At 41.0% G+C, this 21,716-nt stretch overlaps 1 protein-coding gene across 29 annotated transcripts in view; it reads left to right on the top strand.

Moving 5' to 3' along the window:
* The first annotated feature begins 641 nt into the window (after nucleotides 1-641).
* The window catches only part of LOC122827203 (muscleblind-like protein 2a), a 47,496-nt gene continuing 26,421 nt past the window's right edge, over nucleotides 642-21,716 (top strand). For 22 of the 29 annotated variants that reach the window (XM_044109883.1, XM_044109876.1, XM_044109863.1 and 19 more), the window contains exons 1-2: nucleotides 4,733-5,029; nucleotides 9,501-10,374. In XM_044109883.1, the coding sequence (XP_043965818.1) occupies nucleotides 10,201-10,374 (174 nt within the window). In that variant the 5' untranslated portion in view covers nucleotides 4,733-5,029; nucleotides 9,501-10,200. Of the gene's footprint in view, nucleotides 904-4,678; nucleotides 5,030-9,500; nucleotides 10,375-21,716 lie in introns of those variants that run through there. The other 7 variants (XM_044109861.1, XM_044109865.1, XM_044109854.1 and 4 more) reach the window with 6 other exon arrangements.

Raw genomic sequence — 21,716 nt, 5'->3', positions numbered from 1 at the left:
TCTCTTAAACTTAGTAAAGTAAATGTAATTGAGAAAATCTAACTAGTCACTGCCCACCTCTGGTCAGTCAGAGGCTTCATCAGAATTGCTGCAATACTGACTGCTACAGGAGATCCATGTTGCCTACAGCAATCAGCATTTACAACAATTCACTGAAAAATAATTGTATAATCTAAGATACAACAATGTTCATTTTCCCTCTGGGATTAGTAAAGTATTGTTTTAATCAAATTAGTAATTTATCTTATAACAGAATAAATGGTGATTCTATTTTACCAGGTGTTTCCACTTTACGATAACAGGTTATTTTGACAGACACACCGACGCTGGTTCATAAATCACTGGGCTCATCTTTCCCCCAGAGCCATTCATTCTGTCTCCTAGTAACAGGAGCCCCTTCCCTTCCTTTCACTTCCCTTGATTTCTTTGGACCGTACCACGTTCACTTTGTTGGGGGGGGATTTCTTCTTTAAAACTAATTATATTTCTGTAGAGAAGCTGCAAATATGGAATGTGTGATTTGCATTAAAACGTTTGCAGTTCTTAAAGCTTGTATAATTAAAATAACTGATAGATTTATTTATTATATTTGTACATTACCAATTACCTCTCCACAGAGACGGAGATGTCGACTTTACCTCGAACTGTCAAAATCGCTTGTTGCTCTCAACCTTTAAAAGTAGTTAGCGAGCTAGCATGTAGCGGGTCAAAGGCGCCGCTGTGATATGTGTTTTTTTAAAAGAAGAGAAGCAAAAAAAAGTTTGTAAGGGGGAAAAGAGCCGGCGAAAAGTGTCAGCTGAAGACCGTGACTGCCCTGTCGTGACGTGCTGCGGGTCTCCAGTCGTTGACCAGCCGTTGGCGGCGGGCTGAAGAGCAGCTGGATGTGACAGGTCCCGACATCAGGTAGGCTTCAGGTAGCTAGCCTAGCAGACAGCGTTAGCATCCTTTAGGTATTCATTTTATGCACACGTAGGGGCGTGTTAGTGACCGTAACACCTCTTAGGACTTCAGTGTCACACTGTGAAATATTAGTAATAATTCAGGTTTTAGATCTTGTTTGTGGTTCAAAGACCGAGAAATAACTACACAGAAGCAGAGAGCTGCTGAAAATAAGAAAATAAAAATGGCCCATTGTAAACAGATGTGATGTTGGGTTGTCGTTGTTGTTGTTCGATGTCTTATGACTTTATAATTACTTAGTAACTATCATTTTAAATTAACTTTCGCATGTTAGTACACTATATATTCCCTTACATTCATTCTTTTCCTGTTTTTCAGGCAAATATCTGCAGTAAGTATAGAAGGATTCATTCAGTTCAATTTGACTGAAAAATACTTTTTTTTAAAATCGCAGCGGGAAATTAAATATTGTAACTCATTAGCGAAGTTCAGAGAGTTGTTGAAATGCTGATGACTATCAGCACAAACTATCTCCTGTAGCAGCCCGTATTACAGCTATGTTGAGGCCTCTGACTGAAGTATAACAGTCTCATGAAGAGGATGCTTAGGGATTTGCACAACAATGTGCAGATGTTTCAGAACAAAACCTGTCTTTTAAAAAAAAATCAGGCTGATAAAGAAATGTTCAGCACCATTTCTCCTTTAAACATGATATGTGAAATTATATTCAAATAGTTAATGTTTGATCTTTTCTAACGAATCAATATCCTCTTAATATTTCAACGAATTGTCCAAATTTTTGACGTAGAGCTTTAGACAAGCTTCAACTTGTTTTTTTTTTCTGTGTCGTTTTGCACATATCAAAAACTTCCGCTGGTTGTGTGTAAGATGTTTATATGCAATATATCCCGTATATGTGTGTTTATTTAAAATAATACGTTTATCATTTATTGTGTTTTTGACATGTCACATTTTTTAAATTCTTAGGTCACTGGAGTCTGAAATCTTTCTATGTTGGACCAAAACGCAGCGAGCTTTCTGTTTTGTGTCAATAAATACCAATGATTAAAATTTTACCTTAGTATGTTTGAGAAGGACATAACCTGCCGTTGTTAAAAAGCAAATCTAGAAATTGGATATAAATAGCTGCACTGTCAGCTACGCGTGTTGTTTTAAGACGGACTGATCAGAATAAAGGAAGCACACCCCTTTACTGCTTGTTATTTGATTATGGCTAATAATAGAAAAAGACAGCTGCCTTTTCATTGATCTGTCTTCGCCGCCCTATTTCTGAGCCCTGCTTTTTTTTTTTCTTTTCCCTCTCGTGTCATGTTGAACTGTCGTCACACAGTTTTTACCTGTCAGTCTTTTTTTTATATAAATAATTATTTTTATTTTTTTAATCCTAGAAACGGAGTTTGATGTGAGTGTGCCGAGCTGTTTGGGGTCAAAAAGGACAAGGATATTAGGAGGGGAGGGGACTCGGCGAGGGAAGGAAGTAGCTGAGCTTGTTTGTCTGCCAGGCTTTTGTTTGCTTTCCTGTTGGACACATCTGAGATCTGCAGTCGAAAAACTGAACCGTTTTGCTTCTAGACAAGCTACAGTAGATGTTCTTATTTTTGTAGTTTTTTAGCAGCATCCTAACTCCTCCTCTTTTAAATCTCGCAGCCGTGCACAACTTTCCCTGTTGCTGTAAGCTGACACTTTGCTCTTGACCAAAGATGGCGTTCCCCGCCCTCGTCGTCATGCTTTGTGCAAAAGCAGAGCGCCCGTTTGTCCCATCTCCCTACAGCTGCGCTGACGTTCATGTTGACACTTTTTCTGTTCCAGTGACCTTTCAACACCGTTTTCCACGTTTATGTCGTCACGAACACAAACTCTAATGTAATTCAGACTTAATGTGACAGGTCAACACGTCTGCATAACGGAGCGAATGAGATGAATGAAACTGAATTGCTCAAAATACTAACATATAGCAAAAAACTAACATTTTAGATCATCTTGAACGCATGTTTCAATCGTGTTCGAGTTGGTGGGAAAGCTGGTAAGAGGCTGCAGAAGTCTCAAAATAGAGCAAGCAGGACTATTAACAGCATGAGCTGTGTTGAGATGTTTCATTCACAGCATATTGATTTTGTAAGAATTACCTAGTCAAAGTCCAGACCAAAATCCACCTAGGAAAACTGCTGTGTGGAGCTATTTTAAAAAAGAAAATTGAGAAAAAGAAATATAGTCTCCAGTGTTGTTTTTTTTGTTTTTTTTGTTGTTTTTTTTATATGACTTAAAAATAAAATCTCTGATTCTTTTTAGACTAGATCTGACTTCCAATTTTAATAATTTTATTTGTTTTGCTTTCTTTTCTAAGACAGAAAATATTTTCAAAAAGGGGCTTTTATTTCAATCTTCCCTTCTGTGTGAAATATCGACATTATATTATCAAAATAAAGACACAATTTTACCAGAACAGTGTCTTAAAATTAAGACTAGAAAAAAGTCATTTTAATGAGAGAAAGCTTAGATAATAATTTTTTTTTGTTTGGAGTTTCCATAATTTTCATTCTCCTAATATTATTGCACTTTTTTTGTTGTAAGATTAACTTTATTCTCGTGTAATTTTGACTGTATTCTTGTAACATTATGACTTTATTTGATGATGGTTCTACAAAGCATTAACTTGTGGCAAAAGTTTGAAAACAATGTGTCCTTTTTGATATTTTCTGCTTACAAGATATAAAAACATGTAAAAGTTTATAAAGAAAAAAAAAAAATCACACAGTAAATACGTTTATTGGTCGCCTGGCTGCGACTGGTGGCGCGTCACCAACAACCTTTGTGTGAGCCAGAGAGAGATAGAGAGAGAGAGAGAAAGAGAGAGAGAGATAGACGGTACAGCTGTTCTATTGAATCTGGATCGAAAAGTCATGAAGCAGGATCTCTTGACTCATCAGTTCTGTGACGCTCCGGTTTCACGGCCCATGTGATCGCCGGGCAGCATGTCATCAGCCCGGCTTGGAAGTGGAGAGGGAAAGAAAAAAGAAAAGAAAAAAACACACTGCAATACATTATTATTATTATTATGACATTTATTATTATTTTTATGTTTCCCAAGCAATAACAGTAGTAATTTTCCAGTCCAGTAAACTAAAGAATTGGACTGAAATAGAGTTTGGGAGATAGATTGCAGAACTGCGGGGAAACGTGCAAGGTGAGTGATGGAGAGAGCCCACGGGGAGGGCGAGAGAAAGGTGCTTAAGTGGAGGAGGAAGCGAGGGATGCTGGGATGGAGGATGAGTTTGGAGGACGGATGCTGAGAGGAGGTGGAGGAGAGAAGTGGGAGGGAGGGTGCAGGTGTAGTGCTCCGGTTTCCTGGGGGGGATGGTGTTAAATGCGATAGAACGCAGACAAGGACACTGCTGATCTCCACTATGCGGCTGCGCAACACTTTGATTACTGCTTGTTTTCCTCCCTGCTCCCCCTCACCCACCTAACCGCAACCCGTTCCTCTCATCAGATCGCGTGTCGAATTTAAACAACGCCGCGCTCTCCGGGATCTGAGTTTGTGACGTTAAGCAGCGCGTGAAATTGGGGAAATACCTTGTGAGAAATCAGTATTCAGGGGTTTTGACTGTAAGCGCAGAATTTGTCCCATCAATCGGATCGCTCTCCTCCAATCAACAGGCGACGAAAGCTGGGATTCAGAGCAGGCTGTGTGTTATTGGCTGGAACTGTTCGAGGGCAGCACCCAGCTACAGGCTGGTAGGCAGGAAGGGGCTGGCTTTAGGGGTGTGTGTCTGGATGGGGGGTGGGGAGGTGGAGGAGGTGGGATGTTGGCTGGAAGTGTTACAGCCAAATAGTTTGAGTAGACACTCTTTTGCTTCCTGCCCGCCCGCCTGCCTCGCTCGCTTTGCTCTGCGGCTGAGAGAGAGACGCTGAGAGAGAAAATCCCTGTCTAGGCATGGACCTCTGGCTGCGGTGCTCGGCGGCTCGCGAGGAATGACAACAGCTCACATGGTCATTAACTCCTCTTGCCGGGGCTGAAGGGAGAACCACACCGGAGCCAACGGGTGCCTCCTGTGTTTGGGACTAAAACGGAAGCTCACAGCGACGCTCCGGGAACGTATAAACCGAGGTGGGAATGACTTGTCATACAGTCTGGGCTTTTTTTTTTTTTTTTAAATAGATTTTTTTTTTTTTTTTTTAGGAGTTTTGCTGCAGTGTGCTGCATACCAGTCTGGGTGGGGAGGGACTTGAGGGAATGTTTTATCTGTGTGAGAGAGAGGGTGTGAGACGGAAAACAAGGAAAGAAAAATATAGGAAGAGACGGAGAAATCCATAGGAGCTTTAAGGCTTTCCAGTCTCCCAACATAGACTTTCTCTTTCAACTCCTGGGGGAACGGGCATTATCACAGCAGTTGACTTGCCCCTTTCTCAGTCCAAATGTCAGGAGCTCCACTTTTTCAAGTGTGACACAGAAAAGCTTGTCAAATCTAGAGTTTTTAGAAAGTTCTTCCGGGCAAAGTTCTTTGGAAAGACCTGGAATCGAGTACATCCAAATTTTGTTTTCTCGACCCAAAGCCAAGAGTGGCGTGGTCAAAGAACTGGACATTGCCGCCCTGCGTGGAAAAGGCCAGAGCGGTGTCATGCGCCTGGCTGTAGATCAAGGGGAAGTGGGTGTTTTCTAAAATGGAACAACGGTCCCGGCCCTTCCTGTTGAAAATAGACCGGGCTAAATCACAAACGTGCCCCACCTCGAGATTAAATCTCAAGTGAATTTTATCTTCAGATGACTTACGCATGAACAAAAAGGGGTAATTTCAAGTGGTTTCATTTCAACTATTTGTTGTTTTTAAGCAAACGCGTCAGGCGGGCTTAAAACTGTAAAGCTAAGTGTGGTATTTATCCGATTTTTTTTTCCATTAATTACCTTGGAAACCCTGTTAATCATCATATTTATCTGAGAAGTACAATTCATCTCAGGCAGACGACTGCTCTATAATTAGATGATGACTTTCCTGAGTCCCTTCGACTTAGCAGAGAGCAGACAAGAATGCTTAGGGAAAACAAATCTATTAACAGAGTGCAGGCAGTCAAATAAGCAAAAATTCTCTCACCTTTTCTTAATTAAAGTGCATTTTACAACAAATCCAAACAGATCATCCTACATCAGAGGTATAGACTATTTGGGTCACCCTTGTTTAGCTAAGGCTATTATGATATAGGGCTCACCTTCCTGCTGACTCGGGAAAATGCTCATAGCTTAGTCCTGGTATAGACTGTGCTGATCTCCCTCACCCATCATTATACCTAATGGTACTTGATAGAATTGAACTCAAGGATTCTTGGCTTAGACCAAAGGCATTTCATACACTTAGGGAAACTTAACATTTCCTTTCTGAATTTAGGACCCCTCTCTATGGAAAACATTGTCCACTTGTTCCTCTTTGCCATGCAAATGACTGAACATCTACCGTTTCCCAGCTTAGAATGGTAATAAACGGTACTACAGTCGCTCAGTAACCTTGCTCATTGTCTTTTCTCTCACAATCATTAGAATTTTTTTTTTTTCATTGTTCTCAAGTTCATATGGCGTTAAAAACAGGTAGCTTATCGTCCCTGCTGAGCAAACACAAGCTACAAAGATAAACCGCCCAGCACAGATAGCAGACTAATGGGTTACATGCTCGCTTTTCAGAGGTCAAGCCAATGACTTTCACTAGAGACATCCCAGTCTCGCTGACTCTCGTGCAATTAGGGAGACTGACCAAGATAATGCCCCTGGCAGCTGGTCTTAGTAAGCATAAGTAATCCATAAAGTCTACTACTGCAGTGCTTTTCTTCACATCTCTGTCCGGGTTCATCGGGTCATCCTGTCTGGCCACTTTGGTACAGGATGCACAGAATCTGCTTCTACCTCCAGCTCTTTAGGTTTCACTTTCTGTTGCCTATTTCTGTTAACAGTACTCGCACTGTTCCCGTGTTCCACAGGGAGGATTATTATACCTCAGGTTTTATATCTGTAAAATGGAAACACAACTTTGCAATTTCCTGTTCTTGCAACGGCTCAGAGTCTTCTACTGATTTTCTGTTGGATGAAGTGTCATATAGAAATATTACATACTCTTATTGAGTAGGTACCTGTAGTTTTACCCCATCAGCTGACCATTTCTTTGTCTTTTGATACATTAGCTTTGACCTGACAAGAAGTCAGCTTTAAGGTCCTCCATCCATAGAATTACCTCCGTCTGATCTTGAACTCTGTTCAATTCAAGCGAACTCTGGCGAAATGTCTCATGGTTTTTTCCTACAACCGCAGAACATCTGATGACATTCCCATTTTGTTTTGCACTCCTGTCGTCTTTAGAAGTTTTCATGTCATTCCTCCTGTGGTTCTTCGGTGCAGCACCACCACAGGCGAGGAGGTGAGCAGGTTTGTCAAAGTGTTTGGTTTCTTTGAAGAAGGACAGCTGAAAACGTAAGAAATGTTGCAATTTCGGTCCCCAATCGAACCGAGTCTACCTACCGGATTATCAGGTGTGAAAACACTGAATGATTCTGAGAGGTTGATTGCTCAGGAGTTTTGCTCCCGGTGGTATCTTCTATAATAATTTAATCTCAGTCATGAAACAACAGTTCCATTGGAGGCAGTCCTGTCAGTGGGAAACTCGTTGTAGTGGTCCAGCCTTTACTTCTGGGATTTGGTTGGTGCAGTCACCTCCCCCAGGTGTTCAAATCAGACTTTCCACAAATTTCTAATATTGCTTCAGAAAGAATGCCAACAGACTCTTTCTTCTTCTTCCATTTTGCTATGTTTTTTTGTTTTTTTTTGTTAACTATAGATTTGTTTTTATGCAGTCCTATGATCCAAAGCTAAAACTAAATCTAGCTTTTTATTAAACAAATAACTTCCTTTCTATACTGCAAAACATACAGTAAATGTTATCAGTATGCCCACAAATATGTGGTCATGTTCCTGCATGTGTTCTGTATCTTACTACAACCCTTATAAGGGACCTTTTTTATCTTCAGCCGATCCCGTTTGTTTTGAATAACTTTCATTGTTGCTCGTTGAGTCTCTTCAGGCGACCCTGACAGACCCTTACTGACACCGTGTGTCAGAACTCATTTAGAGAGCTAATCCCCCCTTTTTTTTCTGTCCAAATCAAATGTGTAAAAGCAACGTGCTGGTGTTTTATGCACCATCATTTCAGGCTAGTCACTTAACAGACAACGGGCGCCATCGCTTCCTCACACGGTGACAAATTAGGTTAGCTTCATGGCCGACATCTTATGGCTTCTAAAAATAAGAAGGGATTAATTGCTAAAGGTCAGATCTGACATGATTCTTACCTGACTGTCTCTTTCTGCAGCAATTGGTTGGCTCCCTGGGGGGGTAATGTGAAATTAAATCCCGCCTTAGAGAGCAGAGCCTGGGCGTCAGTACGATCGGGCAAAGGAAGCTTCTGATCTCATTTCACATCATCAGCACTAAAGTGGGACAATATGATTAGCTAAGACGATGGTTTTGGATTTATCGGCTTGTGGCTGGATTTGGTTTATGATTTGAAGGAGGAAGCTGCTCTTTAACCCCCCAAAGCGATTATTATTTTTACCCCTTCTACTTCTATAATATTTAAGGGCATATTTCTGAAGAAACGTAAAGTCTTTGTAAACTCTAGGACAAGTCTTAGCTTGTTGCTCTCAATAATTGAAGATGCTGGCCTACATGCCAGATGTTCTGGCCAAACCTCCGTTTTCCATTTATTCTTTTTATACACATGGAATAGTAAAATAATAATCTTTTTACCAGAGCTCTAGGTTTTTTTTTTTTTTTTACAAACCTCCTCCAGTGTGGAGCATCCTCCCCCTCTTCCAGCCCACAGTTACCAAGCAAAACATTTCCAGATGTGCCCAGAAACGAGCTCCCTGCTCAGTAGCCTAGTAATGGATTTCATTCTCCCCAGCGAAAGGTCACTTCCTCAGATTGTTGCTTTATCAATCGTCCCCTTGCTCTCACTGGACGACATTGAGACACAGCAGTGCCTTTGCAAGACAAGGAAGGAAGCTCGTACCGACATACCCCGAATGAATGTGAACCGACAGGCTGATGTCAGCGAGGCGGTCCCTAATATGGACGGAGAGAGAGGAGAGGCTAGTGAATGTTGTGTGACACTGGGCAGCGTCATAATCATGTCTGGCAGTGGCATATGCATCTGTCTAGGTCTCTCTCTGTGGCTGCTGGACGGCCGCCCAGAATAGTGCAGTGCTGCACTTTTCTATTGGTCGCACCTTGTGTGGCTCTACAGGCCAGGCTAGACTTCACAGCTCCTTTTCCATCTTCACTCTGACTGTTTGCTCTCATCTTACAACATAAAGGGCTTTTCTCCATTTCCTGTTTTGGTAGGAACTATGTTGGAAAGACTTTGGACTTCCAGTCTCTACATACTCAGCCAAATAGCACAGCTGCCTTTTTTATCGCCTTGAACCACTTCAACCTTTTTAGATTTTGTCACAACCACAGTCTTTGGTGTATTTTATTGGAATTTTATAAAATAAATAAAAGAAATGTTCTTGTCTCCTCTTTTTTTTTATTTCTCTTTCAGATCAGACAGAAAGTGCCTTTTGAGTTACCATCCCTACTTGAAGACTTTGTCCAAAGAGCTCCGGATATTCCTCTGCGGTCTCTGCTGGCCATAGCTTCAAATCCCACCTGGTTTGTCCTCGTCTGCGCTTTTTGTGTGAATAAACCCCGAGTTAAAGCTGAAGCCGAACCTCTCCGCTCCTGGCCAGTGTGCCAAAGCTTAAAGGCGCATCGAAGGGAAGAGCTGCACACCTTTGTGCTGTCCTAAAATGTGCCATTGTACCTGAAAATAGGGCCACCTTTGCTCCCCAACACCCACTCACCCCTTTCGAAAGAGATCATTACTCATAAAAAGGACATTTTGGGGACAGTGGTGTGTCCAATACAAGCATGATCCCTCTGCCTCGCCAGAGATCTGCTCTTGAGATTTACTGATTGATGATGATTGATTGAATCTGTTTGACTGACACATAGTTGTTCATCCCATGCTCAGGTTTCTCCACTAGATTTCCTGTTTTTTTTTGGGTTTTTTTCTTTTAGTCCGCAAAGACAAAGCACCTCCACTGACCTGAGGCAGAGTATTTTTAGCTGCATGTTCCATTGGTTTTACTTTTGATTTTATGTGTTTTTAACCCGGAGCTCTTTGTCAAAGCACCTCCTCCCCGAACCGAGCGGCTCCCTCTCCTCCCTCCTGCCCCGCGGCCATCAGACCCCCTTTCGACATGGCTCTAAACATAGCCTCGATACGGGACACAAAATGGCTGACCCTGGAAGTGTGCCGGCAGTTTCAGCGAGGGACGTGTTCGCGCAGTGACGAGGAATGCAAATTCGCCCACCCACCCAAAAGCTGCCAGGTGGAGAACGGGAGAGTGATCGCCTGCTTTGACTCGCTAAAGGTACGTACCGTATGTTCAATTTACAGACACAAACTTGTAAATAACCACAGGTCATGTGTTATAGATGATAGTTTGAGGCCCAGTCACCTAAAAAAAAAAAAAACTACACAAGTGGCAAAAACTTTAGAGTTTATGGTTTCCCCTGGTTGGTGAGTATAGGATGTCTGCTCAAATTAGCATGTGTGTCAGGTCTCCCTGCTGTACTCAGTTAGCAGACTGCTCTGACCTATGAAGCGAAAAGCCACAGAGGCCTGTTGACACGTTCAGTGCCACCAGCGATGGCTGCGTCTTTATTTTCTTTTTTATGCAATAAGTTCTTCAAATGTCACCGGGCCTTGTCCATCATCCGCGCTCCCAGGCCAACATCTGATCGCCTTGAGCCGTTCCAGGGCGTCTATTCTCGGATCTGTTTCAGCTGTCACGATGTTTACAACCTGCAGGAAAACATAATAGCACCAGAGGCTGCTGGGAAACGGTTTTTTAGCGATTAAAGTGGCATATTCCAGGTGCAGACTTTATTTATTCCACTTTTGATACTTCTCTTACCAGTAGAATATCTAAAATTTAACAACAAATACTTGAATATCCCTGACATCGTAGCAAGGCTTCTTCACAGTAGGCGTGACATGCTGTATCTAAGAGGAGGATGTTATTTTTTCCTTCTCTCTGCTGCAGATGTGACAGTGATAAATAGCAGAAGAAACTAGAGCAGCACATTAGACCAGTGAGGAGTTTTTATCTTGTCTTCTGAAGCTGCAGCGTACACATTAAAAAACCAGATGGTGGAATTTCTGTCAAAGATACTGTCGACCAAAACGTACAAAAACCCTTGTAAAGACCATGTTTATCCCATGTTCCTTACAATCAGTTAAAGCAGTTGTGTGTTGAGCTTCATAAGTTATACCTTTGCTTTTTCCTTTGTATCTGTAGATAGAGCAAAGGGGGATGCTGGGAAAATGCCTTATTTTCTGTCCTACCATCATAAATGTAAACATGTGGAGTGCTTAGTTCAGATTAGATGAAAATCTGAAAACTTTATTTTGATTTTAGCAGATTTTACGTCCGCCCTGTGGAAGGAAAGAAGTTTTTGGAGATGATGTTAGGATCCAACTTAGAAATTGTTACTCTGCTTGAAGAAGTCCCTTTTTTTTTTTTTCTCATTTTTTTGTTACCTTTTCTTGCTCCCCATCATAAAAAAAAACCCTCCTGGTTTTTTGTTTTTTTTTTACAGCAGGATTTTACCCTCAGCTTGTTCCTTCAGTCACAAAGAGTCTCCCTACGACAGCTGAGAGAGTGAAATCTTTATTATGCATTAGGAAATGTGTTTCTCTCAACGCGGCGCCGATTTTCACCCCATTACGCCCATATCATCTTCCCGGGTCTTCTCATCCGATCGTGTTATCGTGGCGGGGTTGTGCGCCGCCAGCCGTAACTTGGCCACAGATTACAGGGCCCCTTGTAAGAAGAAACGGAATGAAAGGTAGCTCTCAAGAAAGTAGTCGACTAAAAGGTGTTACTCTTGTCTCGCGACGACAGGAAAGCACGCCAAGTGAATGAGGCATTTGTTGTTTTCAGGCTAATTTGCTAAAAACTCTCTTGTGACCACAATGGGACTTTGTCTAACACTCCTACTGCTTTTTCTCAACCTGTATATTGCCAAAACACGGCAATTATCTTCTCACATAGGTATGCTTTGATGTAAAACGTCTTAACTTTTATGACTTGAATGTGTCCGTGAACGATTGATTGTCTGAGGAAAAAGGTGCTGTAGTTCAGACCTGGTGTGTGTTACTTTTGAGACTGTTATTCAACCATATATAAGAGTTCATGGCGTTAAAATCATCTGAGACGCTTGGCAGGGGGGAGAGAGAGGAACAGAGAGGGAGGGCTTGGGGAGATAAACGGCTGTTTGAAAAATTTCAAACCTTTGCTTTGCATTTTCAGTTGGGTTGCTTTGCATGCAGGGTGATACTGTCGCACAGTTCTCAGCATTTCTGCACTATATGTTTGGGGGTTTTAGAAAAAGCTAATCTTGTGCTGCTTTTGTCAGATTTAAAAAAAAATACATTCAAGTAGCCGTGTTAAGCTAGGCGAAGTCTCTTAGATTTCCCACTTGGCACCGAGGCCCTTCGTATCACCATGTTTGTCCAGTATACTTAGTTGCGTGAGTATTTTGGGACACTTGACACACTTTTGAGCCATTTATGTTAGCAGACTGATTAAAAACAGGGCTTTGAAATGCCCTTTAACAGCGCACATTGTTGTTGTTAATCCTTCAATTATAACCTTCAGTGCCTCCTATGGGAATTTGTGTGACAGGCCAATATAAAGTAGGGCATTATTGTGAATTAGAAGGGAAAGAGTAGACTGTTTGAAAAGTGTCAGTCCCCTTTAATTAAACAACCCTGAAGAAAAGATCCAGTCTCACTTTACTTGAAAATGGAACTAGAGCTACAGCTAATAATAGTTCAACAGTATAGGGTATTTAATACAAAAACACACCACACTTTTCAGATTTTGTTTGGATAATGTTGGCTACCGTGTGATATTTACCTTACACTTCACACATATGTTCCTTTCTGTTGGTACATCATATAAAATGTAATCAATTACATTAAGATTTATAGCTATGGCATGAAACAAAATGGAAAAATGAATTGTTTTGTACTCCAACAATTTGATATGTTTTGCCCTTTGCTCCTGCGTGGATATCTCCCGACAGCCCTGTCCCTTTAGGCTCTTCTGTACTTGTTGCGCGGTGGCCATGGCAACCGTGACAGAGTGGTCGCTGTGGGCAGAGTGGAAGTGGGGGCTGCAGGAAATGGGCGAGAATGCCTACCTTAATGGAGTAAATGCAATCACGCCGGTCATGTGGTGATGTCACATCGACTGTGCTGCAGACATTAGCCTTTTGCTGATGCTTATCTCCTCTCTGCTCCAATTTACCCGTTTTAGCGGCAAGACTGAAACAATTTATTCGTCCTTTTATATATATATACATACTTTTGACAGCTTATATTTAAAGCAACTATTTAGATTAGAAATAACATTTGGAAATTATTTGTAATAGCTTGAAAGTGCACCTTTTTTTAAAAAAAACAAAAGAAAACAAAACAGACTGTTAATGGAAGATTAGGTGGCTAATTTAGATCCATAAAACACAGAGGGTTTTATGATGATTTAATATTTCTAAGCTACTTGTCACAAACTGTTTACTCAAGCCGTACCTACACAAACTGCAAATGTTAATCCAGATAAACTTGTTCAGACAGAAGTCGTATTGGAAACCCTGAAGCTAATTGCTGCCAAATTTGCTCAGTGAATCCTCCGACTTGAACTGTAGGAACCCCTCCCATCTGCGTGTACTGGCGTCGTTTGGAACCTCTGAGACGCTCTGTTGGACGTGAACTTTACGCCCGTGGCCTCTTGTTTTAAAAAGATGGGCTCGCCTGCATTCCTCTGTGTAATCCTCTCAAACGGGGCCACACCCTGGGCAGAGCAAACATGTGGAGGGGAATGCATGCGGCGCGGCAATCACTGGCGTTCCCTCAGACTTGATCCTAATGTGAGGCTGCAGTGGACCCCCGGTATTTGAAAACCAAACAGAAATCGGAAACAAAATCAACCTTTTATTGATGTATTTTAATTCATTTACAGTTTAATATGAATATGTCACATCTTGATGTAAACAAAATTTTTGAATGAAAAACATCTTAGCCTACGCCTTCTCTCAAAAGTCAGTTCAATATATCATAAGCAAGTAAGCATCAACTAACCATTCATATAGATACACCTTTAAACACAAAACAGGCAAAAATAATAGTAAAGCAAACAGGTACATTATCTTTGCAATGATACAGCATTCTACTGCGTCAATATATATTGAGAGAACATTATAATTTATTTTTCTTAAGTAACAATTCATCTACCAGTACTCCACAGTTTATTTACTGTAAGTGAGATACGACATTGTTTATCTCTACAATCTGTTTTCTATTTACTAAGTAACTGGAGATCCATTTATGTGCAGCATTTACTTAACTTTTAAGAATCTGGAATTTCATTTAAACATATTCCAAGTCTGAAAATAAGAATCACTCATGAGGGAACAGTTCAAGTTAGCAGATGTTATTTCTGTATTTCTGTAGGATAAAAATCTTTTTTGTTTTGTTACCTCATTAGAGTTATGGAATTTCCTAATTTCATTATGACAAGGGAAAAAAAAAAAAAAACCTTTGTATTTTTGTCCCCCACAATGACTTTCTTCCACAATAGAATACATTTTCACCGCTCTTCGCCCTATGAGCCGCCTGACACACAATGGAAAACTGCAAAACTGCCCATCTGCTGTACCAATGTCTCACCTGGTCTAAGTCCACCCACTAGGTCTGAGTCATCCTCGTTTTCCATCACTCTCTCTGCTGCCCACAGTGCTGATAAAGTGCTCGATTCTCCGTCACCCCTCCCTCCCCTCCGCGTAGAAAACGGCAACCTAAATCAGTGCTGCAGAATCAATTCTTTCCTCACATTTGATTTCAAAGCCAGTTGGACTCAAACTGCCTTAACGCTGCAGTAGTTGCTGCTGTTGCGAGCGTCTCTGCAGCAAAGCTGAAGGCAGATCTATCGCGAGTCAGGCTGGAGACTCGCTGTGCTCTTGACCTTTCAGTAGCGGTCTCATTAATTATTGATGCGTCTTTTTGATCATCACGTAGAGACAGACTCAGGTTTTCTGAGAGAGGCATTTATTTGCTTGCCTATGCGGTCTTGTCTCATCTTACATCCTTTCGAATGCACACATTGTTCAGAAAGTGGCAACTCAGTAGTGGCATCTGAAAAGGTCACTGATGCTAGCCACAGTATGTTAGCTACATTGCTAATATATTAATAGATATGTTGTTTAGCCTGATCTAAATTAAACATTTGGCTGCACGGACGTGTATTGATTGCATCCTCCGGGCTTCCTTAATGATTTTCTTATTAGAAAAATTATGGAACTCACTCCTAAACATGCTAACCAGTTTCAGTGCAGTCTCTGTCAAGTTGAAACGGATGCACACTCTCACCTTGGGAGCTACAAACAGCTAGACAGACAGGCCTGGCTGTCTCCCAGGGGCCAACCTTTTTAATGAGACAGAGATCTTCCTAATTGGCCTCATCTAATGAGGCAACAAAAATGCAGAAATCTTTAGGGGACCTGCAGAACAATGGGTTTCTGGCACTTTCTTTGTCTAAACAACTGCTGGTCTGTGTCACAATCCAGGCCTGGCGTGACTTCTTCGTCCCCGGTGAGGACACGTGTTTGCTGAGATAAAAACATAAACGATGCATCGTGTGCATAATAAATTCCCGTCTTAACCCGTCTTGACTTGATGAGACATTGACATTATGATATTAGTGATAAACAGCAGCTAAAACCACACACAAACAGGAAAATAAACCAAGATCAAGGAACAGGATGCCGTATAGGGGGGGAAAGTTATGACAATTCCCAGGGCCCCTGACCAACAGGGTCCCTCCACAATTTTTTTTATTTATTTATTTTTTGTTCATAGAAATATAGAAAAAAAAAGTGGCCCTGTCAATTACAAAATTAATTATATTGTGTTTTCTAAAATTGTTCTAAGCAGTAAAAATTAAATGTTACCCTTCCCTGACCAAAAAGCACACATTTGCCTTGAACGCCCCCCTGGGTCTGCATGAAATGATTCGTTCCTGCTTGGAGCGCTTCACGGTGTCTGTCTTCAGCGACGGTCAGTAGCAGACAAGAACGACTGTGACAGTTACTATGCTGCTAAAAAAAACAATAAAGTAGGTTTTTAAAAAATAGAGAAAAAGGTAGAAGTGTCAATTTGTAACCCAGTTTTTCTCCGCGAGGTGGGTAGACTGTGTGAGATCATCAACCATTTAGCATAGTTAGCTTAGCTACAGAATACTGCTTGTCGCTATTTCGCTAACATTTAATGAATTAAGGAAATACATTACCAATATTGAACTTCTACCTGTACTTTTTACCACACTTAACAACAGATGAGCTCTAACCCATGTCCCTCCTGACCCATCCTCTCCTAAGTGAAATTAAAGCTGCAATATGTAACTTTTATAATTTTTATATATATATATATATATATATATATATATATATATATATATATATATATATATTTATTTTTATTTTTATTTTTTTACGTGTTTGTTAAAACTGTCATTATGTTGTGACAGTATGGCATGAGACAACTAATCAAAGACAGGAGAGTTTTAGTGCTGTTAATCATAATCTCATGTAGCTGCTCATCCCTTTGCTATAACTAGCGCAGTCTGTTGTGAATGCTCAGTCTAGTTGTTTTTCCACCATTAGCACAGTCAGCGGTGAATGAACGAGGTTGATTGACAGCGCTGAGACCCACCTACTGGTTTTGATTGGTTGTTTTGATCGGAACGTTGTATTACTTTAGCTAGTGATTGTAGTTCAGGGAGGAGGTAGAGGAGATTGTTTTCACAGATTATTTGTCTCATAACAAACTGGCACGACATGGTGACAGTTTTAACAAATATGGAAAAAGCATATTTTTTATTAAAGCTATATACTGCGGCTTGAATAAAATGCTACTTCATAGCATTTTTTGAGAAGTCTGGATTGCTTCATCTATAATTTGCATCTTGCCTACAACTGTTGCTCGTGGGTAGCGACATTTCAGTAATCTAAAAGTAATAGAAAAAAATCTAAGCAACCTACTTGCATATTGTATGTCGACTGAGCAGTAAATATTGTGCTAGTTATCAGTATTGGACTGATAACTAGCAAGGCAGTTGCAAGCCTTTAAAATTGTGATGCTTCTGATGGGTCAAATGGACTCAAAAAACTGTAACAGCAGCTGCGTGGGGGTGCCCAATTAAATTTTTTGTCGTGGGTCCCAAGATTCCTGGCAGCGCCCCTGTCAAGGACACATCTAAAAGTTGCAGGACATCAACCCTTGACAACTGGAGTTCTTTGGCCTTCTTTAGCCATCGCGTTCAGCTGACTGCCAGCTTCTAGCAGCTGAAGTTGTACGGTAAAGCACCACAACATATTGCAATCAAGTCAATTTCTAAAGAATTGCAAACTCAAAATATTTGCTTGTATGCAGCATTTGGTGGGGTGATTTAAACATCATTCGTCATTCCTGCAGCAATGACTGTGTTTTACACTGATTCCAGCCATACTGGATGATGAGATTAGTGTTGGCAAGAAGCCTTTTACTTTCCCAATCGAAATCCAGATTTAGGGGTTGTTGTAGTTGAGTTATCATAACTCGGTTACTGTAAACATAGTTTGATATCTGATAACAGGGACGTGGACTGTACAGTTACCTGCAAGGGTTAATGTAGGGTTAGACAGTTATGCACTGTCTGAGCTCGAGGGTATCGTATGCAACCCTCTCCTCCCTCTTTCCGACCACTTGACATGGTGACCATACCATCAAGGTCAACGTCAGGCCAGTACAGCAAGAGCTTGTGTTTGTGTGAGTGGAGAGAGAGAGGCTAGCAGTGTCTAAAGTTCATTGATGAAAGTGAGACGGCCGGTTTCACACCCAACAGATGCCTGCACTGGTGACCCACAGTGGCAGGTGGAGACACTAATTGGCAGCGGGCACCACCACAGCGTACGCTGAAGTCACGGCGAGTGAGAAAATGAAGGTGCGACGTGAGAGTATAGGGAAAATCGAGGCAGCATTTAAGAGTTGTTAAAACCAAACCTATATGCCCTCGTTTATTGATCTCAACTGCACTTTATCAAGCAGAAGAAGCACTTGTGCAGCTTCCTTGGTTTTTCTCAGTCATGTGAAGCCTGTTTTCTACGTTTTCATTTGGGATTAGAGTTTCTTGAGCCCAGAGGAGTTAGCAGACGTCTCAGAGGCCTCATCATCGCCGCCGACAAACAACACGCCCGTCTAGGCGGCGCTGAGGCTCATTCCCCTTTGGTTTCCTAGGTGAAAATCAAGTTGATATAGTCACAGCGCCGTGAAAAATGTATATTTCCTCTATGTGGTTCTTTTTCTGATTTGTCAAACACATTTTAATATAAAAGATAATCAAAGTAAATAGAAATTACAGTTCCCATATGATGATTTTATTCAACAAAGAAGAAAAGCTATTCAAACCAACCTGGCCTTATCTGAAATGCAGATGCAACCTTGAATATTATACCCGTTCATTTAAGCATTTGTGATTTTTATTTTTTTTTTTCAATGGAGGAGTGTTTCCTCACTTGTTAATGGTCATGACTAAGCTGAGTTAAATCTAGGCCACTCAAAACCTTAACTTTGTTTTTGTTTTTTGGAGCTACCCTGATGTGGACTTTATGGTCTGCTTTGAACCATTGTCCTGTTGCATTTGCTAAACGTTGTGTACTTTAATTGAGATGTTTATAACAGATGGAAGAAATAAAATGAACATAGATGTTGTTCACTACTCAGGAGAGTCCAAGGTTTTACTACTTGTAGGTTTTATGTTTCTTCAACTCTTAAAAATACTTTAACAAGGAAGATTTTCTTTTTAAAAATGTGAAATATGCGAGATTCCTGGATTAGCCAATATGCTTTATTTGTGCTTACTCAGATAATTTTCGCTGCCGATTCGTTATTAATGATCAAATAGATGCAGAGAGCATCAAGTCGAGCATGATCAAATACTTCTAACACAAATATTGTGTGATTTAAAATTATTCCACTAGTAACCGGACTCTTGAAGATTGTAAGAAAAAGACAAAAAACTGTACATCTCAACTTTTTTTTTCTGCCAGCAACCAAAGCTTTAATCTCAAAACTGGAGAGTAAGCAGCCATGCAACATTTCTGCTTCTATCTGCTGAGTGTGTTAGAAAGAGGCTTTGATGAATAGATCTGTTCTCTCCCTTCCATCTCATTATCCTCTTTTATCTGTTGTATGGATTTACACAACTCTTCAACACTCTTAGACGTGCTGCCGATGCCGTCAAGGTGTAGCGCGGACCTCTCCATTTAGGTGTTATCCCAAATTGTTCGCTCGCTAGTCACTCGAGTAGTTTTGTTTAATTTCAGCTCTGTTCATCAAGGAGTGTTTGAAATCTGTTTGTAAATGTAAAAATGAGGGAATTGAAGTGAGACCTTTCTGCTGCGTCCCTCTTGGGGGATGTGACACAGTTCTTTCCAAAGTGGGACATCAACACCATCTAACCTACTTCTGTGGACTCTTTCACCAGTTTGACATTGCCTATAAGCTGTGGGACTCTCAGAGAGATCTTAAGGTGTGGGAAAGTAAGACAATCATCTCATTTTAAGTATTCAGATGCAGTTCAATTTGTTGGCACCCCAAGAAAAGACGTGTAAAAGAACCTAAAAATAAACAATAATAAGCTTTCAGTATCGTAATCTAACCCTAAAAATTCCAGATGGAGGGTGTCCATCAATTGATGCCTGCTTGTATGTAGAGATTAAGTAAACTCTAGAGGGTGGGTTTCATGTCTCAGCAGGTCACAGATGATCAGATTAACTGAAGCAGGACTCCGGCGTCCGGCTGGATTAGCAGGTGCCTCACAATGGGGCCATTCCCGCCGCAGCTGTCAAAAAACGCAGAGATTCGGAGCTGACGTTGTACTGTTATGGGAAAAATTAATTGCCATTTGCCACTAGGTGAAAATCACTAACAAGGTGTCTGCACATTTCTTAAAAAGTTTAACTTTATATGTCTAAAATGAAGGCCTTAAATTGTCTTAAATTAATTTAAAAAAAAATCTAAGTTGGTCTTTGATGCGCTAATTACAGGTCTGATGTTGTGACAGGACTATTCAAGCTAGTATGTAGGTTTTTTTTCCCTTCTCTTCTCTATTAGGCAAAAGTGACTGTAACTCAAGGTGTGCAGGAAGTAGCTGCTAATATATACTTGCTTGTTAGCTATCATTGGTGCATATATCCAGTTGGCTGGATGATATTTGTTTTTGCAACTGGCTCACTTCTGCTGCCAGCCCCGACCATCCTCTATGTTTATAGTTTTTTCGGCTTCAAATTTTATTCAAAAAGGCATTAAAGTCTTACATTTGACTTACTGAAACCGGCAGATACCCCGCAGTACATAAACTAGAAGCTAAATTATGTTTTTCCCTCTTTTTTGCAGTAAAATAAAAACTCTGTTGATGAACAAAATTCTAAACCGTAGCCCTTAGTGTAAGCGTTACACCTGGAATGATTGTTAAATCACCTAACATCCAGCAGAAATATTAGTCTCAAGCTTGTTTTCTTCCTGTATATTGCCGTTCTTTGAAGTATCACTTGGAATTCAATAAGTGCCTGACCTGAGTTAGCTGATCACAAGCTCCAAGAGCCGGTGCTGCATGATGATAACACAGGCATGTGATCTTCAGCTGATGCACACCCCTCTCTGCTGCTATTCTGAGACGTTACCGCACAGATTTACTGGGAAAAAATAACAATGCGATCATAGAAACGGCTGGTGAAACGTTAAAGATGGTGGAGAGTCTCCTGCTTCAGACACTTCGCACACACGTCAGCTTTTGAGGTGTATTTGCTTTTAGTGAGGAAAGATGTGGTGATATCCACGACAAGCAACAAGAACATTGCAATATAGTTTATCACGCCTCAATCTCACCCTTCTGTCTCTTTTTGTTTTTTTTGTTTTTTTAATCCTTGGGTAATCTCAGGCGTGTAAGCAACAGTGCCACTCCTTCATCTGTGGGATTACAACTGGTGAAACAAAGACACTTAATTACCGCTGATGCAACGTCTTATGTGTCTGCTTTAAGTGTGGGTGAAAGGAAATGTAGTTTCAATTGTACCGGGTCTGCTGTGTGACATTGTTATGTTTGTATTCTCTTATTATTTTTAATAGTAGTGTAGTCTCATCGGCAGGCAGACATACCTGTGTACGGCATAATTAAAGCTGAAATGAGCCTGGCGCTGGGCTTTTACAGCAGCTTTGTTTTTACATTTAAATGACTAGCGCTTACCCAGTACTCAACATTGATCTTTGATCTCCATTACCAGTCGAAATGTAAGCAAAAAGCTTTCGGCTATCATTTCGAAATGGATTTTCAGTGTTTCCTGCAGTCCTGGGGCAGCAGCGCTTCGAACGGACCCATTAGTTCAAACCAATCCATTAGAGCCAGGCAAAAACAAAACAAGATCCTCAAGAGGAGGCTTTCTCTGTCTTGGAGGATGAAGGAGATCCCTGTCCATGTGCACCCAGGGCCGCACTACTTAACCGGGACCTTTTTCGGTCTTCTGAGCACAGAAGTGCTGGTGTCCCATGGATGGGAGGTTTACTTGAAAGTGGTTTCCAGGTGAGCAGCTACAGGGCATCCCATAAGCACTG

Source organism: Gambusia affinis, linkage group LG24 (genome assembly GCF_019740435.1).
Source record: "Gambusia affinis linkage group LG24, SWU_Gaff_1.0, whole genome shotgun sequence".
NCBI classification, from domain to species: domain Eukaryota; kingdom Metazoa; phylum Chordata; class Actinopteri; order Cyprinodontiformes; family Poeciliidae; genus Gambusia; species Gambusia affinis.
This window is presented reverse-complemented; position numbering and strand designations above follow the sequence as displayed.